This window comes from Oncorhynchus nerka, linkage group LG21 (genome assembly GCF_034236695.1).
Source record: "Oncorhynchus nerka isolate Pitt River linkage group LG21, Oner_Uvic_2.0, whole genome shotgun sequence".
Taxonomy (NCBI): Eukaryota; Metazoa; Chordata; class Actinopteri; order Salmoniformes; family Salmonidae; genus Oncorhynchus; species Oncorhynchus nerka.
In genome coordinates this window covers 5,778,044-5,802,961 of record NC_088416.1, presented here as the reverse complement: position 1 = coordinate 5,802,961, position 24,918 = coordinate 5,778,044, and the positions used below count along the sequence as shown (strand labels likewise).

General features: G+C 43.6%; 1 protein-coding gene across 1 annotated transcript in view; it reads right to left on the bottom strand.

The window, feature by feature from the left end:
- Positions 1-1,260: 1,260 nt before the first annotated feature.
- The window catches only part of LOC115103712 (growth factor receptor-bound protein 2-like), a 39,397-nt gene continuing 15,739 nt past the window's right edge, over positions 1,261-24,918 (bottom strand). Inside the window, exons 3-6 of the mRNA XM_029624592.2 lie at positions 11,729-11,826; positions 7,738-7,860; positions 6,298-6,466; positions 1,261-4,710 (exon numbers count right to left, since the gene is read on the bottom strand). Coding sequence (XP_029480452.1) covers positions 4,525-4,710; positions 6,298-6,466; positions 7,738-7,860; positions 11,729-11,826 — 576 coding nt within the window. The 3' untranslated portion in view covers positions 1,261-4,524. The remainder of the gene's footprint in view (positions 4,711-6,297; positions 6,467-7,737; positions 7,861-11,728; positions 11,827-24,918) is intronic.

Below are 24,918 nucleotides of genomic sequence, written 5' to 3'. Positions count from 1 at the left end.
GCTAAACTGAGTGAGCTCAGCTGTGATTGGTCCTGGTGCACCAAAAGAAAGTGTCAAGGGAAGCCAGTGTCATAGACTGTTGAGGCAACCATTAAGAAGATGGCGGAAGTAGGGTGAGTCAACATGTTTCTTCTACTTGCACGCACACACATACCAAACACAAATCAATACCATGGACAGCCACATATTTAGCTTATGTTGATTGGACTAAAACGTTTTGGGTATCTTTTAGTTGTCACTCGATTAGACTAAGCAGAGGTGAGTAGGTGATGTTGAAATGGTTCTGGAATAGTGAAAGCAGCTCCTGTTTTCCTTGCGAATTGCAGTAACTCTGTGGTTCTAAATCAATAGTTGTTTAGTAGTCTGAAAATGTTGGAAACATTACCTTGCTGTAAGTCATGTAACCGTTTGTTACATGTAAAATGGTTTGTGGACTTCACAGGTGTGGTTGAATGTATTCTGCCATTATGTCTTCTTACGGTCTCAGCCTTAGTTCATATGCCTTGACATTGATCTGTAGGCCTAACAGGTTATAGAACAAACAACGCGATTATCACAGAACCATTTTTTATTTTTTTTAACTGGTTTGGCTTCCCCGGTGATTTTATCCACGCAACGCTACTGGGTAGAGGGAGCCTATGGGCCCGTATTTATAAAGCTTCTCAGCGTTGGAGTGCTGATCTAGGATCAGCCCCCCACCACTGTCCATTTGATCACATCTAAAAGTCTTTACTGACCCTATATCAGACTGTCTGGGCTGTGAACACATATATAGGATAAGACAACTTAGACTAGTTCTAATAGTAACCATTAGTGGGTACAGGTCAAACTGATTTTAGATCAGGACTTGGGCATATTTTCTGACTACTTATGACACCCAGTTAATCAGCATCTTTCTCTTTTGAAACATTGTGTCACAGTTTTTGGTGTTGAGTGTAACCAAACATGACCCATGATAAGAGCCCACATCCAATCTGCTACATTGCTCCTCCATGCTCTCTGTAGGAACTCTGTTGTGCTCAAGTGGTGAAATAGTGGAGTAACCATAGAGATACAGGGCCAGTTTCCCCAGATGAAGCCTAGTCCTGGATTTAAAAGCATTCTCAAATGGAGAATCTACATTGAAAAAAACAGTTTTGAATGGCCCATAATGTTCTCATTTCTATGCGTAAAACTTCCTCATAAGAAAATGTGGATTGTTCTAATGTGAAACATACAGTACGCACGACAGCAAGAAGTAACCAACGTCACAACAGTAGCTTCTTCATAGTGATTGTTTTATTATTCTGTCGTCGATCTACGTTCAAAGGAAATCAAATGCTGTGACAGACATCAGGGGACATCACATCATCCTCCAGTTTGAAAACGGAAATGTAAAAAAAAAAAAAAAAAAGTTTAATACGTGCACATCATGAAATGACATAAAAGCAACCATGTCAGATAGACATACATACAAAGACTTTCCAGCATAATGTAAACAATCACATCGTCTTAGCTGTCTACCACTGTATGATACCACTCTGGAATAACGCGAGTCAGACGGCTGCAATTGAGTGAACGAGGAAATAAACCATAGAAGGATACTGGTAGCAGACTGGAGACTATTGTCACCGAAGTGAAACAATAGTGAGTGCTGAGTGCAGCGTTGTGTCTTATTTAACTCGGCTTAATGAATGGTACACTTGCCAGCGGCCTTCACACTGTAATGAATGGCTGACTGAGGAGAGTGCAAGGCTGTCCAGGAACCTAGAGACAGCGTAATTAGACTTCAACGTTTTGGACTATTTATCAGGCCCCTTGAGAGCAGCGAAATCCACCGTCTGGTAGTGTCAACTAGCCTGGTAGAACAGACTGAATGCTGAACGCAGCGTTCAATCTGGTTCAACCAGGCTAAGAGTCAACCAATAGGGTACCAGTCTCAACTCTAAAACCTGCAGAAACATTGACCGTTGCAATCGCATAAGGTCTACGTCCAGGAATTTCCCCTGAACACGTGACATGACTTGGAAATTACTCCAGATCAGATGGTCAGGAAAACTTTAGGGTCATACATGTCATATGATTGGCTGAGAATACAGACACACCTGAAGAAGTAAATACACACGCGCGTCACACTTGTTTTTTTTTAAAGTTTTTTTTTTTTTTTAACAATGTGACATACTGAACTTTGAATAGGGGGGGGGGCTTGCAACAACAGCAAGGTGACACACAGCCAGGCTACAGTTCATAGACAAACCACGTAAGCAAGGTTTCTCGCGCCCTTGAATTTTCAAACACCTGCAAGTCAATCGTAGTATCAGTTCATTGGAATGGCTCATTGCAGTTCATTGCAGGCTAGAAATACCATTGAAAAAACTTGCATGGTCCACTCCCTGCATATTCCCTTCGGACCTGCCTCTTCGTGTATTTCAGCCATTTTACTTCAACAAACCATAAAGCATATTCGAGTAGTTTTTCAAATCAATGAGTGTAGATAGGGAATAACAAGCAGAGTGGAGGAGAGATCATATGGAATTCCTTGCATTTGAGGTCCTCCTCAAGATTCTCAAAAAGGTCCAAAGTAGAGAGTTGTGGACACAAAGCTCAATAGAGGTCATTGACCCACCCGTTGTGCTTGTCGTCCTGATCTACAGTCAGTTTGTCAGCATCATTGGTCCTTTAATCTTTTTATCAAGATGGAGGATTCCATTCTGCCTCCGTCACAAGCAGACACTGACTGAAAGATAGATACTGAAGATGTTGCCCAGATCAAGCACTTTATGTCCCCCTCTTTCAGGAAACGCTAAACTACCTTTTCTGTGACTTCTTTTCGCCCGCTAGCAAAAATGTCCCCCTTTAGACGCAACCAAACCGACAGATCATATGTTCGCATCTAAATCGCATAGAATTCCAAAAGCCCTTTTGATACGTCCCATAATCAGACAAAACAAGACTTAGTCATATTCATGTCCTTCTGTTAAACATAGATCCACACTGCACATTTACATCAAACCATTTAGTCATTTCTCAGGGGAAACACTACATAACACCCTCTGGCACAAAACATGTTTCTCTTTCATCGAATTTTCATACTTGAAAGTGAGACAGAAGAGACTGCAGAGCTGAGATGGGTTTAGAGATTCAGACTGGGGTTTCCATAAGGTATCCCCTAACCAATGGCCGGCATGTGTGGAGTATGGAGACCGTATGTCACCGTATCTCTGTGATCTGCTGCTTAAAAAAACGCTCATTGGTCAACCTGGAGACAAAAAAACACCAGAGATGGAAAAGGCACTACCCAACTTCCACAAACGCAGGGTGAAATCAGTGAGTGTAGCGCGCTCATCTGTACACTATTCAACACCTTCTTTCATAGAACTAATGATAATGATACTGTCGTTTCAACCCAGTCAACCACTAGCAATCTCCATAAAGAACCCGTTCAACCCAATTTAGCTACATTTAGGTCATATTGAATCAGCCCCATCATCAGTTAAGTCTATTGATTGCGGATGGACATAAAACTCTATACCATTGTCTCTGATTTTATTGAGAAAGATGGCTACATTTAAGAATGCAGAAAGTGCCTACATGTCTTAACGGGTAAAAAGGACACAATTTGTTCCAGCTGATAGCCGCACTTCCGCTTTCATACCAGAACAAAGTAGAAATCCTTTTCCAAATTAGATTTCCACCTTAAATATTCTTCCTGTATTGAATAACTCCCGATCACATAAAAACCATTTAGCTTCTTGTCTCAGAGACTCTGTGCATGATCTGGGTCATATTAATTAGTGCACACAGTTTCAAAACGTAACAAAACGTTTTGCTACGAAAAACTCAAATTAGTGTTTCTTATTCCGTTCAGGTAGTTCCCTCTCTGTTTGGATCTGTTTCCTTCCATTTGGTACCAAATGAATATGATCCTAGAAAACGACAATATGTAGGCCTACAAATAGGGAAGAAATCAAGTAAATTAATGGAAAAACCCCCACACTAAAACAGGCTCAAACTACAAATATTTATAGATATACATACACATTGATAACAATAGAATTTCTCTCCAGTCCATGGTCCTACTGAGAGCCCAAAGCTGGGTTGATATGAATAACACACGAGACAAGAGTCTTTGGTCTCTGACATCTTCTTCATTGTCTTTGTCTAAGACTGAAACATAGAATGGTGATGTCATGCGTAAAGAAAGAAAACAAAGAAGGTATAGGAAGGGAGGCCGTTGCCGGAGTCCAGCTATAGCCGGATCCCTTGTGTTTGTTTTTTTACTCCAACGTAGGTTCCTTTGCAATGATTCTCTGTTCCGTGTGTCTCCCTCATTGCATCAAAGAATCCACAGAGTCAACTGTAGAGTCTGAGTAATGAAATCTGCCTCTCGCTCGGTCTTTGCAGGGTTTTTGCTCCACTTCCCATTCTTCCATTCCTCATTTAGGTCTGTGTTTCTGAAGTGTCCCTCAAAGTCCTGAGGGGGTGTAAATGGGCCAATGGGGGACCATGTCATTATTCATGTTTTGGTTGACGGACGTGACATGATCACATGTTTTGGTTGACTGGCGTGACGTAGTTGCGCGGGAACATGCCCGTCTGGCCGTGGCAAGCGCCTTTCCACCAGTTGGGGTCGGAGTTGTCCAGGACCTGGATGAAGTCGCCGCGTCGGAAGCCCAGCTCGCCGTCCTCCTGAGGGTCAAAGTCAAACAGCGCCTGTACATACGTTGAATGCTGGAGAGACGAGAGGAGAAACACATGGGTTAGAATACGTGATGAGGGTAGAATACGTGATGAGGGTAGTCGGGCAGGTTAGCCAAGACATAGTCATGGATCATGTTCATTAGGGCACGCAACAGATAATGTTTTAAAACGCTTTGCAACAGAATAGGAAATTAAGTGTTTAGTTTTGGTCTGTGTAGTAGACCCTCTGTTAAAGTCAGTTTTCTTCTGTTTGGTGCCTAATGAACATGACCCTTTTTTCCAACTACCTATTGTACTTCTACTTGTATTATTGTCTCATAATCAACATGGAGACCATAGTGAATTAAGTTATTTGCCTGCAAAATTGCTTGGTGAACTGTAGTTCACTCGTAATCGGCTAAGCTGTGTTTTGCATGATTGCTTAGATGAGATTACGTGACGCAATCTCATGAAATGATTGTCAGAGATGAGGATTTCCCTGGTATTCCGTATGATGTGCAGCGCTGTGTATACATACATTACCATCAGAAAGTATTCACACCCCTCGACTTTCTACACATTTTGTTGTGTTACAGCCTCAATTTAAAATAGATTAAATTGAGATGGGTTTTTTTGTCCACACAATACCCCATAATGTTAAAAGTGGAATTGTGTTTCTGGACATTTTTACAAATTCATTAAAAAAAATGAAAAGCTAAAATGTCTCGAGTCAATAAGTATTCAAACCCCTTTGTTACGGCAAGCCTATATAGGTTCAGGAGTAAACATTTGCTTAACAAGTCACATGTACTCACTCTGGGTGCAATAATAGTGTTTTGTTTAATGACTAGGTCCCTCAGTCAAGTAGTGAATTTCAAACACAGATTCAACCAAAGACCGGGCGGTCACCTTGTTTTCCTATGAATAGGTTTTCCTATGCCCTGCAAAGGGTATCTATTGGAAGATTGGCCAAGTTACAGTATTCACTTAAATCTACATAAATCTATGACAAAACCTGAAAATGGTTGTCTAGCAATGACCAACCACCACCAAGATCTTGAAGAATTTTGAAAACAATAATTGGCAAATGTTGCACAATCCAGGTGTGAAAAGCTCTTCAGAGACTTACCCAAAAAGACTTCCAGCTGTCATCGCTGTCAAAAGTGCTTCTACAAAGTATTGACTCTGGGGTGTCAATACCTATGTAAACGAGATATTTCTGTACTTCATTTTGAACACATTTGCAAACATTTCGAAAAACATGTTTTCGCTTTGTCAAGATGGGGTATTGTGTCTAGATGAGTGAGGAAAAAAATAAATGTAATACACTTCAATTCAGGCTCTAACAACAAAATGTGGAATAAGTCAAGGGGTGTGAGTACTTTCTGAAGGCACTGTACGTGTGTGTGTGTGTGTGTGTGTGTGTATTGGGGGGAGGATGACAAGGATGAGAAGAAGTAGAAGAGGAAAAAGATGAAGAAGCAGAAGAGGGAGATAAGGACAGAATAAACAGAACATTTGTGATTACTGATAAGGTAAAAGGAGGAGTGATTTAGGAGAAAAGTGGCTTTTCGAAAGTAATGAAAAGGGGAAAACGGATATGATCGATGAGGGTCCCCTGTGTGTGTGTCCCCTCACCTGTGGGACCTGCTCGATGTCCCTGAGGAAGATGGGCTGGTTGCGGGACACAGAGGTGGAACGGTGGTAGTCCACCAGGGAGTTGAGAGAGTTGAACTTGACCACCCACAGGAAGTACTTCCCAGCCCCGTCACGCAGGACCTTGAAGTGCTGCACGTCATTACCAAACCTGAGGAGAGGTAGCATAGATCTAGAAGTGACTGGTTAAGATTAAACAAGGTGACCGTCCTACTACTTCCATCAGTCCAACCGTTTCAGATCTGTGATGACCAAACCTGGGAAGAGGTAGCATAGATCTAGAAGTGACTGGTTAAGTTTAAACAAGGTGACCGCCCTACTACTTCCATCAGTCCAACCGTTTCAGATCTGTGATGACCAAACCTGGGAAGAGGTAGCATAGATCTAGAAGTGACTGGTTAAGTTTAAACAAGGTGACCGCCCTACTACTTCCATCAGTCCAACCGTTTCAGATCTGTGATGACCAAACCTGTGGTGGAGGAGGAAGAGGAGGAGAAGAGGGAGATAAGTATAGAATAAAACAGAAAGTGAGTGTTGACATTTACCGTGGTAACCAACTGAGAACAGCAGTCAAAACACTGTTAAGTCTACATCACGTGGGCAATCGTTTCATAACCATCTGTGTCAGCGCTTTCATGAATGATTTAAGCCCAGATGGCCCAGTTTCCTTCTCCCCGCGTGATACCATGAGTTTGGGATTTTGACACAGAAGATATACTTCATTAGATTGCATTATACAGGGACAGTTGTTTGGTACACAGCTGTGATACTAGGACAGTGCAACTGTAGCAGTAGCGACAAGAATAATATACTATCACCTACTGTAAGTGCTGAACTGGAGTCTGTGTCCACAATGGCACCCTATTCTCTAGAGTGTATAACTTTTGGCCTGGACAAAGGGAATAAGGTTCCATTTCTCATACACACACTTACTTACTGCAGACACAGCCTGGGACTAGGGAAAGTGCCAGCTTGCAAAGCTTTGATAACAGGCAGCAGCGCCCACACCGGAGCTATCTGACAGAGACCAAAGTGCTTTAGTAGCAGATAACTGTTGGTTAGCCCCAGGTGAGTCAGAGATGACACAGCCAATTAACTTGATATGGATCTGTAGATCTGCACAGCGACTTTACATAAAGACTAGAGCGGGAACAGGGTGGTCAGTCACTGACTTAGAACAGTCAGCACTTGTCAGGTCAAGCTGGCTAGACGCCACCCTCGCAAACCAAGATGGGAGCTGTGCTTAAAGAAAGAAAGCACTTTGCACAGAGTTAGAAAAATAATTAAAAGAACTGATATGGGAGAAAAGTGAATATTTGAAAGGAATAAAAAAGGGGAAAGGGATATGATCGGTTGATGAGTTATACAATGATTGAACTGAAATAAAGGTTCAATAAAACTGAGTGTGTGCGTGTGACATACTTGACAGAGAGGGAGAAGTCTCCCGGTGCGCTCTCCGACTCTCGGATGAGGAAGGCCCCATCGTGCCTTTGTTTGTTCAGCATCTCCTCTGCCTTCGCCCGGGGGATCTTACCATAGAACCACCTGGGACACAACAAATCAGAACAAAAAAAACACTTAACTCATTAAAAATTATATAAAAACAAGTTGTAAGTAACAGTGACAAGTGCTGTTTTACTGCAAATTAAGAAGAAGAAAAATAGTGCTGGCAAAACTGGTTGAACTGACATTGTTTCAACCTGCCCTACCAAGCTGGGTGGTTTTTCCTTCATTTGTAGGAAAAGCAGCATTTACCAGAATTTGATTGTGGTGTGGTTGTGACGGGTAGCTAGTTAACGTTGACCTTTTGAGTAACATCAAAGCGTAGGGTCATAGGCGTGACTCAATGTCATGGAAACATGGCCTTAAGCAGAGCTTGACCTCAAACCTGACCACTGTTATTGACAGTTGTAGTGTCTGTGGGGGAGGAGTGAGTGAAGTGCATAGCGACCATTAATACTACTAAACAATGATGTCAAAATCAATATCGCATCTATTTTGCATGCCAAATAGAATGAAATCAAGTGAGCACGGATGGGCCATTTAATGAGTCTTTTTGCATTTGTCCTAGTAGGTTGTAATTACAGGGAGGTTCCTGGTCTGATAAAAGAGCTGGTGGAGCCTTGGGCCGAGACAATGACAACTGTGTGCTGCCATGCCAACCGCACCTGCTACCTACTCTTCTGGCTCCGACTGTCTGGCTCTTACTGGTGCCCAACACCAGCGGTCAGTCATCAACACCCATGGATACGCCATACACAGTGTGTGTCACTGTGTGTGTGTTTGCGCATGGGTGTAGTGTGAGATGGTGTGTGGGACCTCCCTTTCCTTCTGTGACTCGTCAGGTGTGGAATTTGACTGTCTAGATAAAGGTGTTATGTCACAATGTGCCAACAAAGGTGTTGCAACACACGATGTTTGCCTCCATCTCCAGTGAAAGCATACACACCCTGAGCTTTATCTATTTAGCTTAATTTAGTCATATAGCTTAGCCTTACCATATACTGTAGCTTATCTTAGCGATAGCATACCCTTGACTTAGCCAATGGCCACAGCCTCTGCAGTAGATCATGTCAGTGCAGGTGAGTGCTAGCGCTAAGCCGCTTAGCTTGTTCGTTTGTGAGCTCAGACAACATGACAAAGCCAGAGGACCTGATCAACTCCAGCTGTTCCTCATGAGGGAATGGTAATCCAGCCAGGTTTCACATACAGTATCATCATCAGGGCAGAGTCCTCAAACAGTGTCACAAGTCCATAGCCACACACCCACCGGCTAATTTTGCCTGCTGGGTAAAGATAACTTGTGATACTCGTAGCTGTCATCAGTCCATTACATGTGTACACACACATTGACCTCTGGGCCATTGGTTTCAACCCACAAGTCTTTAGCATTTAGCAATGCTATTCTTTGTGCCTGGTGTTCACACTCAAACAAGCTTAAGGGATGACAGAACTCCAACCCCCTCATCCACAGTGCTCTGATCTCCCTGAGGTAACAGTAACACTGTGTGTAGAGAGATAATGTGGATATCCTCCTATTATCCTGGTCCTTCCTGCTTTGTGGTGGAGTGCTGCTCTTTGATGTGGTCGCACTGACATCCACGGCTACCAGGCTTCCATAAGGGAGTCAAAGCCCTTTACACACCATCGAGCTGAACCAAACTGTTGTGACTTGGCCATCTTCTCCTCACATGATCCTTTCCAGCATGGTAACAGCAACCATGGTGGATGTACCCAGGCCAAGGCCAGCCCAATAGTGAAGTGAGTACTGTTTCTTTCTTCATATCCAGCCCCACCATCTGCCTGCCTGCTATCCTGGACCCTCTTCCTCCACCAGCTGCTCCTCTATAGAGCAGGTGATTCCCTCCCTCTTGTATTTCGGCCCAGCTGACCAATCAGTCATAGGATCCTTAAAGCTAATGGACAGTCTCTTCCTGACTGCTATAATAGGGCTCTCTGTATCTGATTGGTTGCGGTGTGAGCCCTCACAGCCCTGAGAGCAGGTGGCGGTGGTGGGGAAAGCGTTCTCACACAGCTGACAACTATACAGGACAGAGCCCCTCTTTGCTACTGTGTGTGTCTGTAGAATATAAAGTACAATCCATCTCTATTTAGTGGCTACCTCAGAATAGGATCCATTTAGTGACCTTTAAGTTTATGTAGAAAGGGCTTCTGTAGGACAGTTACAGTACAATCCATCTCCTATCTGACAGTTACACAAAAGCCCTGTTGCTCAGCTGAAGTCATATTCTTCAAAAAAATATAGCATGTTAGAAACGGTGCCCCATATTGAAACAATGGGGCCTACAGTGCATACGGAACGTATTCAGACATCACCTTGTTACATTACAGCCTTATTCTAAAATTCATTAAATTATATTTTTTCCTCATCTACACACATTACCACATAATGACAAACCGAAAACAGTAAAGATTTGTTTTTGCAAATGTATTAAAAATTTTAAAAACAGAAAAACCTTATTTACATAAGTATTCAGACCCTTTGCTATGAGACTCAAAATTGAGCTCAGGTGCATCCTGTTTCCATTAATCATCCTTGAGATGTTTCTACAACTTGATTGGAGTCCGCCTGTGGTAAATTCAATTGATAGGACATGATTTTGAAAAGGCACACCTGAAAAGGCAGACCGTATTGTGTCGAGGCACAGATCTTGGGAAGGGTACCAAAAAAATGTCTGCAGCATTGAAGATCCCCAACAACGCAGTGGCCTCCATCATTCTTAAATGGAAGAAGTTTGGAACCACCAAGACTCTTCATAGAGCTGGCCGCCCAGCCAAACTGAACAATCAGGGGAGAAGGGCCTTGGTCAGGGAGGTGACCAAGACTCTGATGGTCACTCTGATAGAGCTCTAGAATTCCTCTGTGGAGATGGGAGAACCTTCCAGAAGGACAACCATCTCTGCAGCACTCCATCAATTAGGTGTGCAGCAAAGCTCCCCATCCAACCTAACCGAGCTTGAGAGGATCTGCAGAGAAGAATGGAAGAAACTCCCCAAATACAGGTGTGCCAAGCTTGTAGCGTCATACCCAAGAAAACTTGAGGCTAATCGCTGCCAAAAGGTGCTTCAACAAAGTACTGAGTAAAAGGTCTGAATATTTATGATATATTTTTTTTCCTCTCTATACATTTGCCAAAATTTCTAAAAAACTATTTTTGCTTTTTCATTATGGGGTATTGTGTGTAGATTGAGTGAAAAAAAACAACGATTTAATCAATTTTAGAATACGGCTGTAATGTAACAAAATGTGGAAAAAGTAAAGGAGTCTGAATACTTTCCTAATGCACTGTATGTAGAAAGATCCACATAGGCTATATTGGGCCAGAGGGCGATATGTGGGGGAAAACCTAATAGGTCTGACGCAGCAGAAACAGACTCTGGAATCAGGACTGACGACGCCACATGATGAGGGACTCAGAGTTGCCAAACCGACAACCCTGCGACCACATGGATCTCAGAGGCCTGTAACCCACAAATCAGATCTAGAAAGCAGGGTCGCTTCCAGACCACAGCAGCAACATGAGGAGACCTTTATCCCCCTTATCTTCAGACCAGAAGAGCATTTATCCTAGCCACAGGAGTTTGCTAGAATCTGGTTCCAGTGTCTTCTGAATGGTTCTAACCATGGGAACTAGAGAAGTAAAACTGTCTATGAAGTTACTTTTCTTCCAATATGTAACACAAATAAATGCCCTCTGGAAGAAAGACATTTGACAAACTAGTACTGGAACCAACATTAGAACCTCACATTTGATACCCCCATTTTGAGCTCCAGGTTAAACATGAAGTCATTTGGGGGAGGTGAACGCTGCCATTTTGGCTCTCCAGGTTCATGTGGACTTGTGGCAGGCTCATATAGGGCAACTGGTATCTAAGACTGGCTCATACTTACGGGTGTCCCTTCATTTCTATGTAGTTCTTGGGGATGAAGCCTTCCTTCCCATTCAGCTCTGCCTTGTACCAGTTCTGGTCGCATTCTTCATTCAAAACCTGAAGACACAAAACAGAGGGAAGAGAGTTGGGTTAAAGAGTCACAAATGGTTATAAGCATGGTCGTGACAAACATTAAGACCACACTATAAAAACCCACTGACAGAGTGGGTACATGAAAGCCAACATAATGGTGTGGAAACCATTGGATGAGCTAACAACAAATATTTTTTAAGGAAATATCATGCAGATCCTCTATATTCATGTATTGCCATGTACATACGCTGAGTGAACAAAACATTAGGAACTGCTCTTTCCATGATACCTTTCAGCTAGATTCACCTGGTCAGTCTATGACCCCTGATTGATGTCACTTGTTAAATCCATTTCAAAATCAGTGTAAATGAAGGGGAGGAGACAGGTTAAAGAAGGATTTTTAAGCCTTAAGACATGAATTGTGTAAGACAAAAGTACCATTGAACAGGGTATGGTAGTAGGTGCCAGGCGCACCGGATTGAGCGTGTCAAGAACTGCAATGCTACTGGGTTTATCACACTCAACAGTTTCCCGTGTGTATCAAGAATGGTCCACCACCCAAAGGACATCCAGCCAACTTGACACAACTGTAGGAAGCATTGGAGTCTACATGGGCCAGCATCACTGTAGAACGCTTTCGAAGCTGTTTCCGAGGGCAAAAGGGGATGCAACTCAATATTGGGAAGGCGTTCCTAATGTTTTGTACACAGTGCATTTCCCCCATATGCTCCCAGACGCAGAGACAAAAAGCAGAACATTGCAATGTAGGAGAATACACCATTCATCCCATAACTGCCATATACTGTACATATTTCCCCCCTAACCTCCCATACGTCCATTCACAAGCCTAGCCAAGTGAAATGACATTCCAGACAGACAGCCCCCATCCCTGCACCCAGGTGTCCTAGTCCAGGTCAGTCAACATGACCGTGATCATCTGGAGGCTCGACAGTGGGACCTGACCAGACTGCCACCACACCCCCTCCTGTCCCTACAGAGACACCATCTGTCACAACCACTCCGGCCACAGATCCATCAGCGTCGATGGCTGACAAACACACTGTAACCGGGCCAGAGAGCTCTGAGACAACAACCAAACACTCTGTAACCGGGCCAGAGAGCTCTGAGATAACAACCAAACACTCTGTAACCAGGCCAGATAGGTCTCTGAGAGACAATGACCAAACACTCTGTAACCGGGGCAGAAAGCTATCAGAGACAATGACCAAAACACTCTGTGGAGTTAGATGGGTTTTTAGGGTTGGATGGAAGAGGATTCCGGTTGATAGAACATGAATTGGATTTTAGGTGTGAGAAGGAGTAGTATGAGTCTTGGTGGAATTGATCTTTCTGGATGAGTTTGTTTGAGTGAAAAATTGCTTGTTGGTCTATAAAGGCAACTTCTACCTAGACAGATTATTTCAAACATAAGGCCTTACAACTCCACTCTCTATTACCCTGTCCCTGTCTGATGTCAAACCAACTCAGTTTCAGCATGGGACTGCATTGTCTCCCACAAGCATGACCATCATACAGAACACTGATGTGACTGGGGAGTGGGGCCTGCATCGTCTCCCACAGTGTCTCCACACTCTACGGTGGCTGACCCAGTCATCTTAGTGGAGAGAAATGGCCAGGCTCAGTCTCTTAGCCTTTGCTGGTCTCAGTAAACACCCATTAATCTTAACTTTCTCTCACTGTCTCTCTCGGTCTCTGCCATGGGGCGATGGCGCCACTCTTACCAGGCCACAAGTGAAATGGACTGCCACTGTAAACACAGAGGACAGGAAACAATGTGCACCAAGCAGGAAACAAAAAGACATGGGTTATATTTTAGGCTTCCTAATGTAAATAATAGTGGGTTAGAAAATGTATAGGGAGTTGTGATGTCACATACAGGCCAATTTTAACCGTGCTAGTGATTCCTAAAATGCTTTCTGTTGTACCATAATCTTCCCCAACTCTACTACTGAGCAATTTGACGATAACAGAATGAGGCTGAGAGTCAGATGTTTCACTTTAAAATGCACATCAAACTAAAAACAATGATTACAAAGTTAAACCATACAACTCCACGCACAAGGACGACTTCTAACAATTTCAACTGAAACTGCACAGCTTGCCATCATTCTGTCACCAAACCTCGAATCTACACTGTTCTTTAAGTACATTGTTTTTTGTAAAATGTTCTGTGGAAATTGTTAATGTCATCCTTGTGCAAAAAGTTGACTGATTTTGTTTAACATGCATTTTAAAGTGAAAAATTGGGAGTCTCAGCATCATTCTGTTACCGTGGAATTGCCCCACTGTTTACCATAGATATTTGTTCCAAAAATAACTATAACAAGGAACCAGTGATGTACTAGCTGAACTCCTTTTCCTGTGGAGAGAAATCTGAATATATGCAAAATCTGCCCCAATTTCTGTTCTATTGAATTCAAATCCCCCATTGGCAGAGATGAGGGGTTTAAGACTGATAAGCAAGCACACACACACAGAAAGTGACAGATGAGGGGGTGGATACCCTTCTTTGTTCTGAGGGATGCTGGTGTGGGTCTACTGCTGGCCTCTGACTGCTTCCCAATCTGCCAATCACACACAGTCAGCACCTCCCATAGCACGACCATGCCTCTTTCTAACACTGGCCGGCTGTCCCTCTAAACTCTGCATGACCTCACACTCCAAAACACGGTAATAAATACTCACACAGGTTGAGAACGCAGGAGATAAACATACAGAGCGAGAGAGAGAGGGGAGGGGAGAGAGAAAGACAGTGTGACACACAGTTACACCCCCCCCCCCCCACCAGGCACACACGCCCAGCTGCTCAGTACTGGTGACTCACCCAGTCTGTACCCTGGGGGCTGTGTTGGCCTGGGCAGGATTCTAAAGTGATAGCTACTGCTAGTGATGAAGAGAGGAGCGGTGCTGTAACCTTGTGAAGAGTCAGAGCCAATCCAGTCCTGACAAGACACATGTAGGGCCTCTAGTATGACTGAATACTGCTCATACATGAATCTCTGAGGGAGAGGATGAGCTAATGTCTCTGTGCCAGTGTGTGCGTGTGTGTGTGTGAGTACATCCGTGTGTGTGTGTGAGTACATCCATGTGTGTGTGCCTGCGCAATCCCATGTCTGTGTGGAAATGTGCAACAGTGTGTCTGTGTGTGTGCACGTGTGCACTGGAGGGAAGGAAATGAGGGATATAATGACCAGTCCTCTCCCTCCCATGAGCGAGGCAGGAGCTCCGGCTGCTGATAAAACTAATTACACCAATGCTAGGAAACGAGGAGCTAGTGCTCTGACGGAGAGAGAGAGAGAACGTAGAGGGAGAAGAAGTACACAGAAGTAGAGGCTGCATCCTGTATGTGAGTGTGTGTGGTATGGGGGTCATAACAGGTGGAACAGAAGGGTACTGGACTCTATACTGGAAGCAATGTGGACACTCTCCACCTTGCTTGCTGACTAGTAAGAGGCACCCCCTTCACATTAACCCTTCCAACACAATCACAAGAGTAAGACGTAAGAGAAAGAGTTTCTCTTAAAACACGTCTAATCCATGGTTTGGAAGGATATAACTTTGTTATTCCATTGTTTTTCACTCCTATAAAGACAGAGCATGTTCTGAAAAAAGAAAAGGCAACGCGGCCATGCAATTGGCACAATAGCAAAGTGAATTTTAGCCAGGGATTTGTTAAAGCCAAATAAAGACAAGCACACTTCAAAGAATGAGAAACAAAACAGACTAGTAAAACCCATCCGACACGGCAATGAAGACAGTTTCAGTCAACGTCTTTTTTTCTGGCTACCATTTGCAAGTAGATTTTGTTGTACAGTACATCGTTTCATCAGTGGCTGTCTAATTCAGTTTGGACTTCCCATAACAGAGACCGGTAATGGGTTTTAAAGCTGGAAAAACAAAAAAAACTGTCTGTCGACTTCATGAAATGAGACCACACCACTCAGTGCTATAATACCATCTGCTAGTTTGATCGAATCAGGCCCAGGGACAGAAACAGAGGTAGCCTAGCTGTCACAATTGGCTGACTGGCTGGGGCAATGACATGCACACACACACACACACACACACATCTGTCTCTCCTAGCTCTTTCTTCCTGTCGCACACAGTGATGCATTCTTTCTCTCTCGCAGTCTCCATTTTCTTGATACCTCTGTGTCCTGCTTCATCGCAATCTCTACCCCCTATTCTGTCTCCACTTCTCTGTATTTTCGATACCGAAGCACAATGACACTATGATAAGTATAGGCTGCTAACAGAGGGTGAAGCTATAAGCGCCTGCTTCCCATTCAGCAGGCAGAACCATAGACAGTGGCTGTAGTGAATGATGTATCTCAGTATGGCAAATCTTCTCACAGAGTGTTACTGGTCGTGGCTGAGGCACAGTCCCCTGGACAGATCTCGTTGCCTTGTTGTAAACCTCTAAGGGCGTTGATGCGGTTACATTTACAAGATCCCAGAGTAATCTCATTCACAGCTGCCACACACACACCATCCTGATCATCCCAAATCTTCATCCCGTCATCTCCTAAACCAGACGTGATAAGTCTTGTGATGGCCCCATTACTGCTGCAGCCGCTGTGCCCCGAGGAACCAAGTGTTACAGTTTGTGTGCGAAGAACCACTGTGGTTTTTCAGGAGGAACAGACACCAGATAGGGCTGTACGTGACATGAGATAGTGACCTGGGAGGAAGGTCCCGGTTAACACGCTTCCCCATGGGAGTGGAACACGCCTGTCAATAGCAGTGGGTGGCAAAACCACATGCATGGACGCATACTAACTAACACACAGAGACACAAGCACACATCCACACGCATGGCTTTGCATTGCATTCTCTCACACACACACCCCCTTGCATGCCTATCCACATCTAAATATAGGATGCCAACGCTACTGCACCATGTTCTCTCATACTTAAATAAAATAAGGTCTCAGAAAAAGAGCATGATGGATGGGGAGTAAAATGAAGAGAAGGATGGAAGAGAGGTGGAAGAGAGGTGGAAGAGAGGTATTTTGCCACTGCAGAGTGTAGTCCAGAGAGGATTGGGACGGAATCAAACTACAGGATTATAACCAGGGATGTGAATTCAAAAATCGGGGAAACAACTCAGCAGACACCATGCTCTTAAATCTAAAACATAGCCACAGGGGGTTCCTCTCCTCCGACAAGAGAGACTTCTGTGTGGTGTTTGAGTGGGGGGGGAATGTGTGTGTATCTATTTATGTGTTTCAGTGTATGTATGTGTGTGAGCCTGTTCTGTATCCACAACCAGCCAGGGAACAAGGCATTCAGGGCGAATACTGTTTTCTGGTGCGTCATGAATATACATGAGATGGTAGACGAGAAGGAAGGAGAGAAAAATTGAGCATAATGAAAGAGAGAGCGAGACAGAGACACAGAAATTCAGAGAGCAAGAGAGACAGAGAGATGAATTCAGAGAGAAACACACACACTTACACACAGGAGGCAAGCTTATCTTTCTCCCAGAGATAAACAGCCAAGGTGTCTGTGGAGAAACAGACGGGTGATACCTGAGAAAACTTAATGAACTATGTGATGGGAATCAGAGCAGACAAGAAAATGGATCAACTGCAGGGGGGAGTGTGCAAAAGAAAAATGTATATCTACACTGAACAAAAATATAAAAACGCATCACGCAACAATTTCAAAGATTTTACTGAGTTACAGCTCATAAGGAAATCAGTCAATTTAAATAAATTCATTAGGCCCTAATCTATGGATTTCACATGACTGGGAATACAGATATGCATCGGTTGGTCACAGATAGACACCTTAAAAATAAAGTAAGGGCGTGGATCCAAAAGCCAGTATCTGGTGACCACCATTTGCCTCATGCAGCACGACATCTCCTTCGCATAGAGTTGTCCAGGCTGTCGATTGTGACCTGTGGAATGGTGTCCTAGTCCTCTTCAATGGCTTGTAAAGTTGCTGGATATTGGCAGGAACTGGAACCCGCTGTCGTACAGGTCGATCCAGAGCATCCCAAACATGCTCAATGGGTGACATATCTGGTGAGTATGTAAGCTATGGTAGAACTGGGATATTCGCTTCCAGGAATTGTGTACAGATCCTTGCGACATGGGGCTGTGCATTAATAATGCTGAAACATGAGGTGATGGCAGTATCTCTATGCATTCAAATTGCCATTGATAAAATGCAATTGTGTTTGTTGTCCGTAGCTCTTGCCTGCCCATATCACAACCCCCACTGCCACCATGGGGCACTCTGTTCACAACGATGACATCCGCAAACCACTCGCTCACACGACACCACCTGCCCGGCACAGCTGAAACCAAGATTCATCCGTGAAGAGCACACTTATCCAGCGTGCCAGTGGCCGTCGAAGGTGAACATTTGCCTATTGAAGTCTGTTACTATGGCGAACTGCAGCCAGATCAAGACCCTGGTGAGGAGGACACACGCAGATGAGCTTCCGTGAGAAGGTTTCTGCCAGTTTGTGCAGAAATTCTTTGGTTGTGCAAACCCCCAGTTTTATCAGCTGTCTGGGTGGCTGGTCTCAGACGATCCCCCAGGTGAAGAAGCCAGATGTGGAGGTCCTGGGCTGGCGTAACTACACGTGGTTTGCAGTTGAGGCCAGTTGGACGTAGTGCCAAATTCTCTAAAACAACGGAGGCGGCTTATGGTAGAGCAATTCACTTTCAATTCTGTGGCAACAGCTCTGGTGGACATTCCTGCAGTCAGCATGCCACTTGCACGCTCCCTCAAAACTTGAGACAACTTGGCATTGTGTCGGGTGACAATACTGCACATGTTAGAGTGGCCTTTAAGGTGACCCATCATGCCGTTTAATCAGCTTATTAATATGCCACACCTGTCAGATGGATTAATTCTCTTGGCATAGGAGAAATGCTCACTAACAAGGACGTAAACACATTTCTGCATTTTAGAGAAATAATATTTTTGTGCATATGGAACATTTCTGGGATCTTTTATTTTAGCTCATGAAACATGGGCTCGACACTTTACATGTTGCATTTACATTTTTGGTCAGTATATTTATTTCCACGAAGAGGCTCTATATAAACTCACAAGAATCTGCTTTTTCTCCACAAAAACGTACAAATAGTGCTTTAAGCAGCGATTTATAGAAGCATACTGTGGGAATTGGTACAGTGAACAACGAGGTGCATTTCCATGTACAGCACAGTGATTTGCATCCGTTTAGATCTCTGAAAACAAACAACTATGACATGTCTAACATTTTCCAACCCACTGCTTTATGAAAATAGCAACATTAAGCATTGATGCATACTTTGCATAGTAACATGGTACCTAGCGTGTCTACAACATCATCCAAACTACTGCTTTATGTAAATAGCAACACTAAAACATTGATGCATAGTATAGTAGCACAACATCACACAATCCTCTAGTTGGAATGAATCTTATATTGCCAGTTGCCACACATCCAAGCCTTCACTTGGATAAAATCGGTGGTAATTGAGGTTCATTACGCAACCTTCTAGTTTTCCCGGATTTTGGATGGTTCCAAGAGCCTAGCCTGTAGCAGCTGGAGCCTTGCTTTCCTGGAGAGCTGTATGATGTTGTGTCCCTCTCTACCCCCTGTCCTGGTTCTGCCCGGTTGGCCCCGGTCCCAGACTCTGTTTTGGGGCTAATCCATGAGGTCTATTTATCTTGTGTCGGAGGAGGGGATAAAGGGCGAGGAGCGACAGCTAAACCACTAATCCAGCTACAGCACTGGGACACTTTTAACGAGATCCCAGATTGGGGCTGTCTGGATTAGAAAGAGACAGAGAGAACGACAGAGGGAGAAAGAACGACACAGAGAGAAAGAGCGACAGTGTGAAAGAGCAGGCCTATTAGGTTTAGACAGACAGTCACAACATAGCCCACTCAGACTAGAGAGAGGTTCAGTGTAGGGGACAGGCCTCTGAGGATCTAGTCTGCCCAGATGGCCCCTCGCAGACACTCTCTCCCCCTGGGAGGGCTTTCTATCGATGTTTACAAACTGTCAACAACAGTAGAGTTTCAGGGTCATCACAGAGACAGAGAGAGAGCAAGAGAGATCCCTTTTGTTTATTATCTATTTCACTTGCTTTGGCAATGTAAACATATGTTCCCCATGCCTTAAATTGAATTGAGAGAGAAAGCAGAATCGACATGAGCTTTTAATGCAGGAGAAGCAAGCATACACACACACAAACTAACCCCTCTACCCTGCTCCACTGACAGGTTTAGTGAGTGGTGTGACATCTACCACTTGTGAAGGAGCGCAGGAGTTACTTAGGGGAGGAATGAGTCACTCTGATACTCTGGCTGGGAAGATGAAGAGAAGATGAGTGTCCCTGGTGTATCTCTAATGCGAACTATGTCTCTCGCCTCACAGGAGACACAGCAGGCAGCCGGGCCTGGGCACATTAGCACTAGCATAAACAAGTTAGCGTGGTAATGCTAACTGACTCACCCCAGGTGACAGACGAGCAGATGCTACAGAGGCAACTGCAACTGATCCTATTTTGAGGAGAACTATTGAAAAAGGTTTTGCTTTACAAAGTGGGTGATGACAGGGAACACCGCTGGTTTGACAGTCTGCTGTCTGTCCCGTCTCTCGGTACTTGGGTGTGCGTGTGTTGTGTGTTCTGTGGTTGCAGTCAAATTTCTTTACACGGAGGGATGGAGCATGAATTTGCACGTCCTATATAAAGTGCTAACGATGAGTCGAAATCCACTTAGCCTATGGTCTTTTAGTGAAAGTGAATTACAAAAGTAAACATACTAGCAATATGCTGGCTACTGTTGATAGTCTGCAAAAAGAAAGCTACAAAAGACACAGAATTAGTCTTGGCTAGCCTACTGTAGCCATGTCGATATGTCCTTTGGACTCTTAAAGTGGCAGCGTCCTATTTTCAAATCTTCTCAAAATGACATACTACTTTAGAAACAAAAATGTATGCATTTAATACAATTCTAAATAACAGCGTAATGACTTACATTGCCAAATTATATTACACAGCTTTTTAATACATATAATAACCAAATGTAGTCTCTTAATAGCTGAATATAGAGAGAAAGCATGCCAACCTATAGGCCCTGCATGACCCCAGTGCATTTAAAGGGGTACTTCTGGGTTTTGGCAATGAAGGAAGTCGGAGTTAGCATTAGCTTGCGAAAACTAGGTACCTACTAGCATGCTATCAGTTACCATAGACTTCCAGCCATTGTGTTAATGCTAGTTAGCAATTGCGCTAATGCTAGTTAGCAACTTCCTTCAAACATTCATTGCAAAATACTGAATTATCCCTTTAAGAACTACACGGGCCAGTAGATTTCTGCCAGGTTCCAATGTTAACTGGATGATTTTTACCAGTGAGAAAAAAAGCTAATGTTGGACCCTGGAGTGTTTCATAAACAGCACGGAGTGGTGGCGCATAGGCTCTTTACTGTGCTTTGATTGACGAACAGCAAGCTCGACTAGTTTATAAAAGGTGTGGAACTTACTGTAGGAAGTCAATCTCATATCCTTGCCATTCATAAAATCATACAACGTAGTTACTGTATATGTCCATGGTGTCGCATCGGGACAAGTAAAGATCTTGTTTGTATTTTCAATATGAAGTCCGTTAGTACTCGCCAGACAATGATGTTATAGTGAGTTAAAGTGAGTGACACGTCAGTAGTCTACCGAGTCGCATCATTAAGAGAACAGTTCATTTGGCTCTCTAATTTGCATACTGGTAGGCTTTGAATTGTTTTAAGAGCCAATTATACTTATTTTCAAAAGATGGATATACTGTCGGTCTACTGATTTAATGAACATTTTGACAATGCTGCTTCCTGTGTGGCAAAGCCCATGTTTAACACCTGCTTCATTCTTCAATCATACCTGAAGCATGTGGAAGTCAGACTCTCACAGGATGCATTAAAGGCCCAGTGCAGTCAAAATTAAGTTGTTCCTGTGTTTTAGATCATAGTTTCATCAGCTGTTGTGCAATAACAATGTAAAAGTGTGAAAATATTTGATCAGTGTTATATCCCGATTGTATTTTCAGCCAGAAACTATCCAGTATTAGAATGTACCCGACCCTGGCTGGCTACTTTTTCAATTTGGCTGGCTACTCCATGTGCTTGTGGAAAACACTGTATGCTGCTGTTGTTTAGTGTGAAGGAGCGCAGGGGTAACTTAGAGGAATGAGTCAGTCTGATCAGGAAGACCAGCAGAAAACGAGTCCTGTATGTCGGGGTGCCTGCCTAGCATGTTAGCACTCTAATGCCAACTGACTCACCCACGGTGATGAGACCAGCTGGGGATGAGTCAGCTTGAGGCAACAGAGGGTCTACATAGTCCATCATATTTTTGTCCCAACTAGGCAACAAACCTAACCAACTGAGCTAATTGATCAGTTCAGTGATTGAATTTAACACAGCTGGTCTTCCAGGTCAGTTCAATCAAAAACATGGCACTCAAGGACTAGGTTTGAGAGTCCTGTACTGTATGTTGGCACGCAAGGACTAGGGTTGAGAGTCCTGTACTGTATGTTGGCACTCAAGGACTAGGGTTGAGAGTCCTATACTGTATGTTGGCACGCAAGGACTAGGGTTGAGAGTCCTGTACTGTATGTTGGCACGCAAGGACTAGGGTTGAGAGTCCTGTACTGTATGTTGGTACTCATGGACTAGGGTTGAGAGTCCTGTTCTGTATGTTGGTACTCATGGACTAGGGTTGAGAGTCCTGTTCTGTATGTTGGTACTCAAGGACTAGGTTAAACCAGAGAGGAAGGTTTATTCCAAATACCTCCCCTTAGCCCTCCCCCTCATTTTAGAGGTTCGCTTGGTGGAGGAGTGGTACTCAAATGGAGCAACTAGTAGGTAGGGAGAGCTAAATTAGGCCTAGGGAATGGGACATCACTACATCAGTTTGCGCACATCAAAAACTGTCAACGGATACCACTCAATTCCTTGACGACGAGCCTTGTTTTTCACAATGCCTGTACTGGTGGCAGTAATACCTTTCCTTATATTTCTCGTACAACAAATACGTACTTACCATATCAGCAACAAATGAGAACAGCAGAACAATATGCCCGTAACATACCCATCCTCTGGTTGTGGTTCAAAGTGGAGGAGTACTGAAGCTGGACCTTCATTCCATAGCAGTTTGACATGTAACCATCGCATTTCCTTCACTCGGTCACTACCAGTGGAAGTACTGTTCTGAAGTCATCAAACCGGCACTAGGCTACAGTCATAGATAGATAGAGGCTCCGTGTGGAAGATATCTAGGCTAATCAATGGAAGATGGAATTAAAATGACAGAACTAAAAGTTAAATGAGAAGGACAAGCTACAACCCCCGAGAGCCCACAGGTAGGCTGCTACTTAATAATCTGAAATAAATGTACACATACATGTTAATCAATCATTGCACCCACACTGCCCGCGTGTGCCAACGAGCATCTGCGTTGCAAAGTACTAAAATAGAAGTCAGTTCTATTTGGTTTGGTTTATAGAAGCATATACCCACGTGCCATCGCCTCATTGGTTATACCCACGTGGGTGATTGAAAGATTAACGGAGGTCGGTAATACACCTTATGAAAGTTAGTTGCCGATCGCCATATAATGTCCAAAGAAGAAAAAGCCTGGAAGGAGGAGAGATGACTAGAAACGATTCCGTTGACCGTTTTATGTGTGGATTAATTGTCGGAGTAAAGGACCTTGTGCACTTCAGGTAAAATAACACCTCAATGTTTATATCTCAGGCCAGATTAGCTAGAAACAGCAAGCTAACTAGCTATTTTTTTTGCTAATCTATTTGCTATAGAAAGGAATGGATACCGCACAGTTAAAGTTATGTAGTCTCAATTAGCCTAGCTAGGCTAATTTCTCTCAGTTTGATGCAGTCAAGACAGATACTACGTAATCAGACGAGACCACTGCGAGTCAACATGGTTACCATCTCTCCCTCTCCCTGCTCCCCTGGTTACTCTCAGACGTACACCACAAGGCTTCTGGAACGGCAAAATATGGTTATTTTGCTCGAATGGGTACAGAAACGGTTGTAACAGGATGGTTACATCGTAACTATGACTTCTCAGAGGAGGCAGTGGTGTCAAACTCATCAGAAACTCTGGGTATAGACTAGAGTTTGGGTATAACCAGAGGTACTGGATATAATGACGGGATAAGTATAAATTCCTAACAATGGGATTCGTTGTCCACAGAGCGGAATGGCAGGCTGTCGAGCTCCTGTCTATTCCTCTCTGGTGATTGGTGTATAGATCACGTTATTTAATAGTTTTGTAAAAAATATTAAATGAGGGGTGTTGACATCAACCGCCTGTTTTCAATGTAGAGTGAGATGCTATGCTAACCCCATGAATATGCATAGATTGTCACAAGCGCCAACAGGGACAACACTGACAGTGTTTTTTCTCAAAGTTGCCAGGATATCACTCGTGTCACACTTACGTCGGTACACTCGTAACATGCTAAACATTACGAAATGTCTATTAGATCAAAAAGCCTCACAATACCACAATAGCAATACAGGCCTTTTTATCTTGACTAAACTCTCATTGTCCCATCTACAAAAACACTTCACTTGTTTAATAATGAATAATCTTCTAAATGTGGACAGATTTTGGGAGGAGTAAACACTCTCGCTCCGCCTCGTCGGGCTCAATCCCAGTTATCCCCAACCTTAGCCCTCCCCCTCCGTGTTGTGCCATCCCGCGAGTCACATCGAGCCGGAGTGGTGTTCAAAGTTCAACTTTGAGCGAGGGGTAGAACCTTTGAGCCCTGTAGTTGTCCCTCCAAACGATGCGAATTGACATGCTGACTTCCCATCAGAACTCCCATGAAGCACTGTGACCCAAGTCTCTAAAGTTGCCTCAGGAAGATGCCTGGCAAAAATACTACGACGGAAGCAAACGTAAGTAATTACTACATCATAACAAATCATGCAAAAAAATGTACAGTTAAGACATCATAACAAATCATGCAAAAAAATGTACAGTTAAGAGGTATATATATTAATGCAGGAAAGGATTCTGCATATTTTTTGGTCATAAATTAATTTACGAAAATTGCTATTT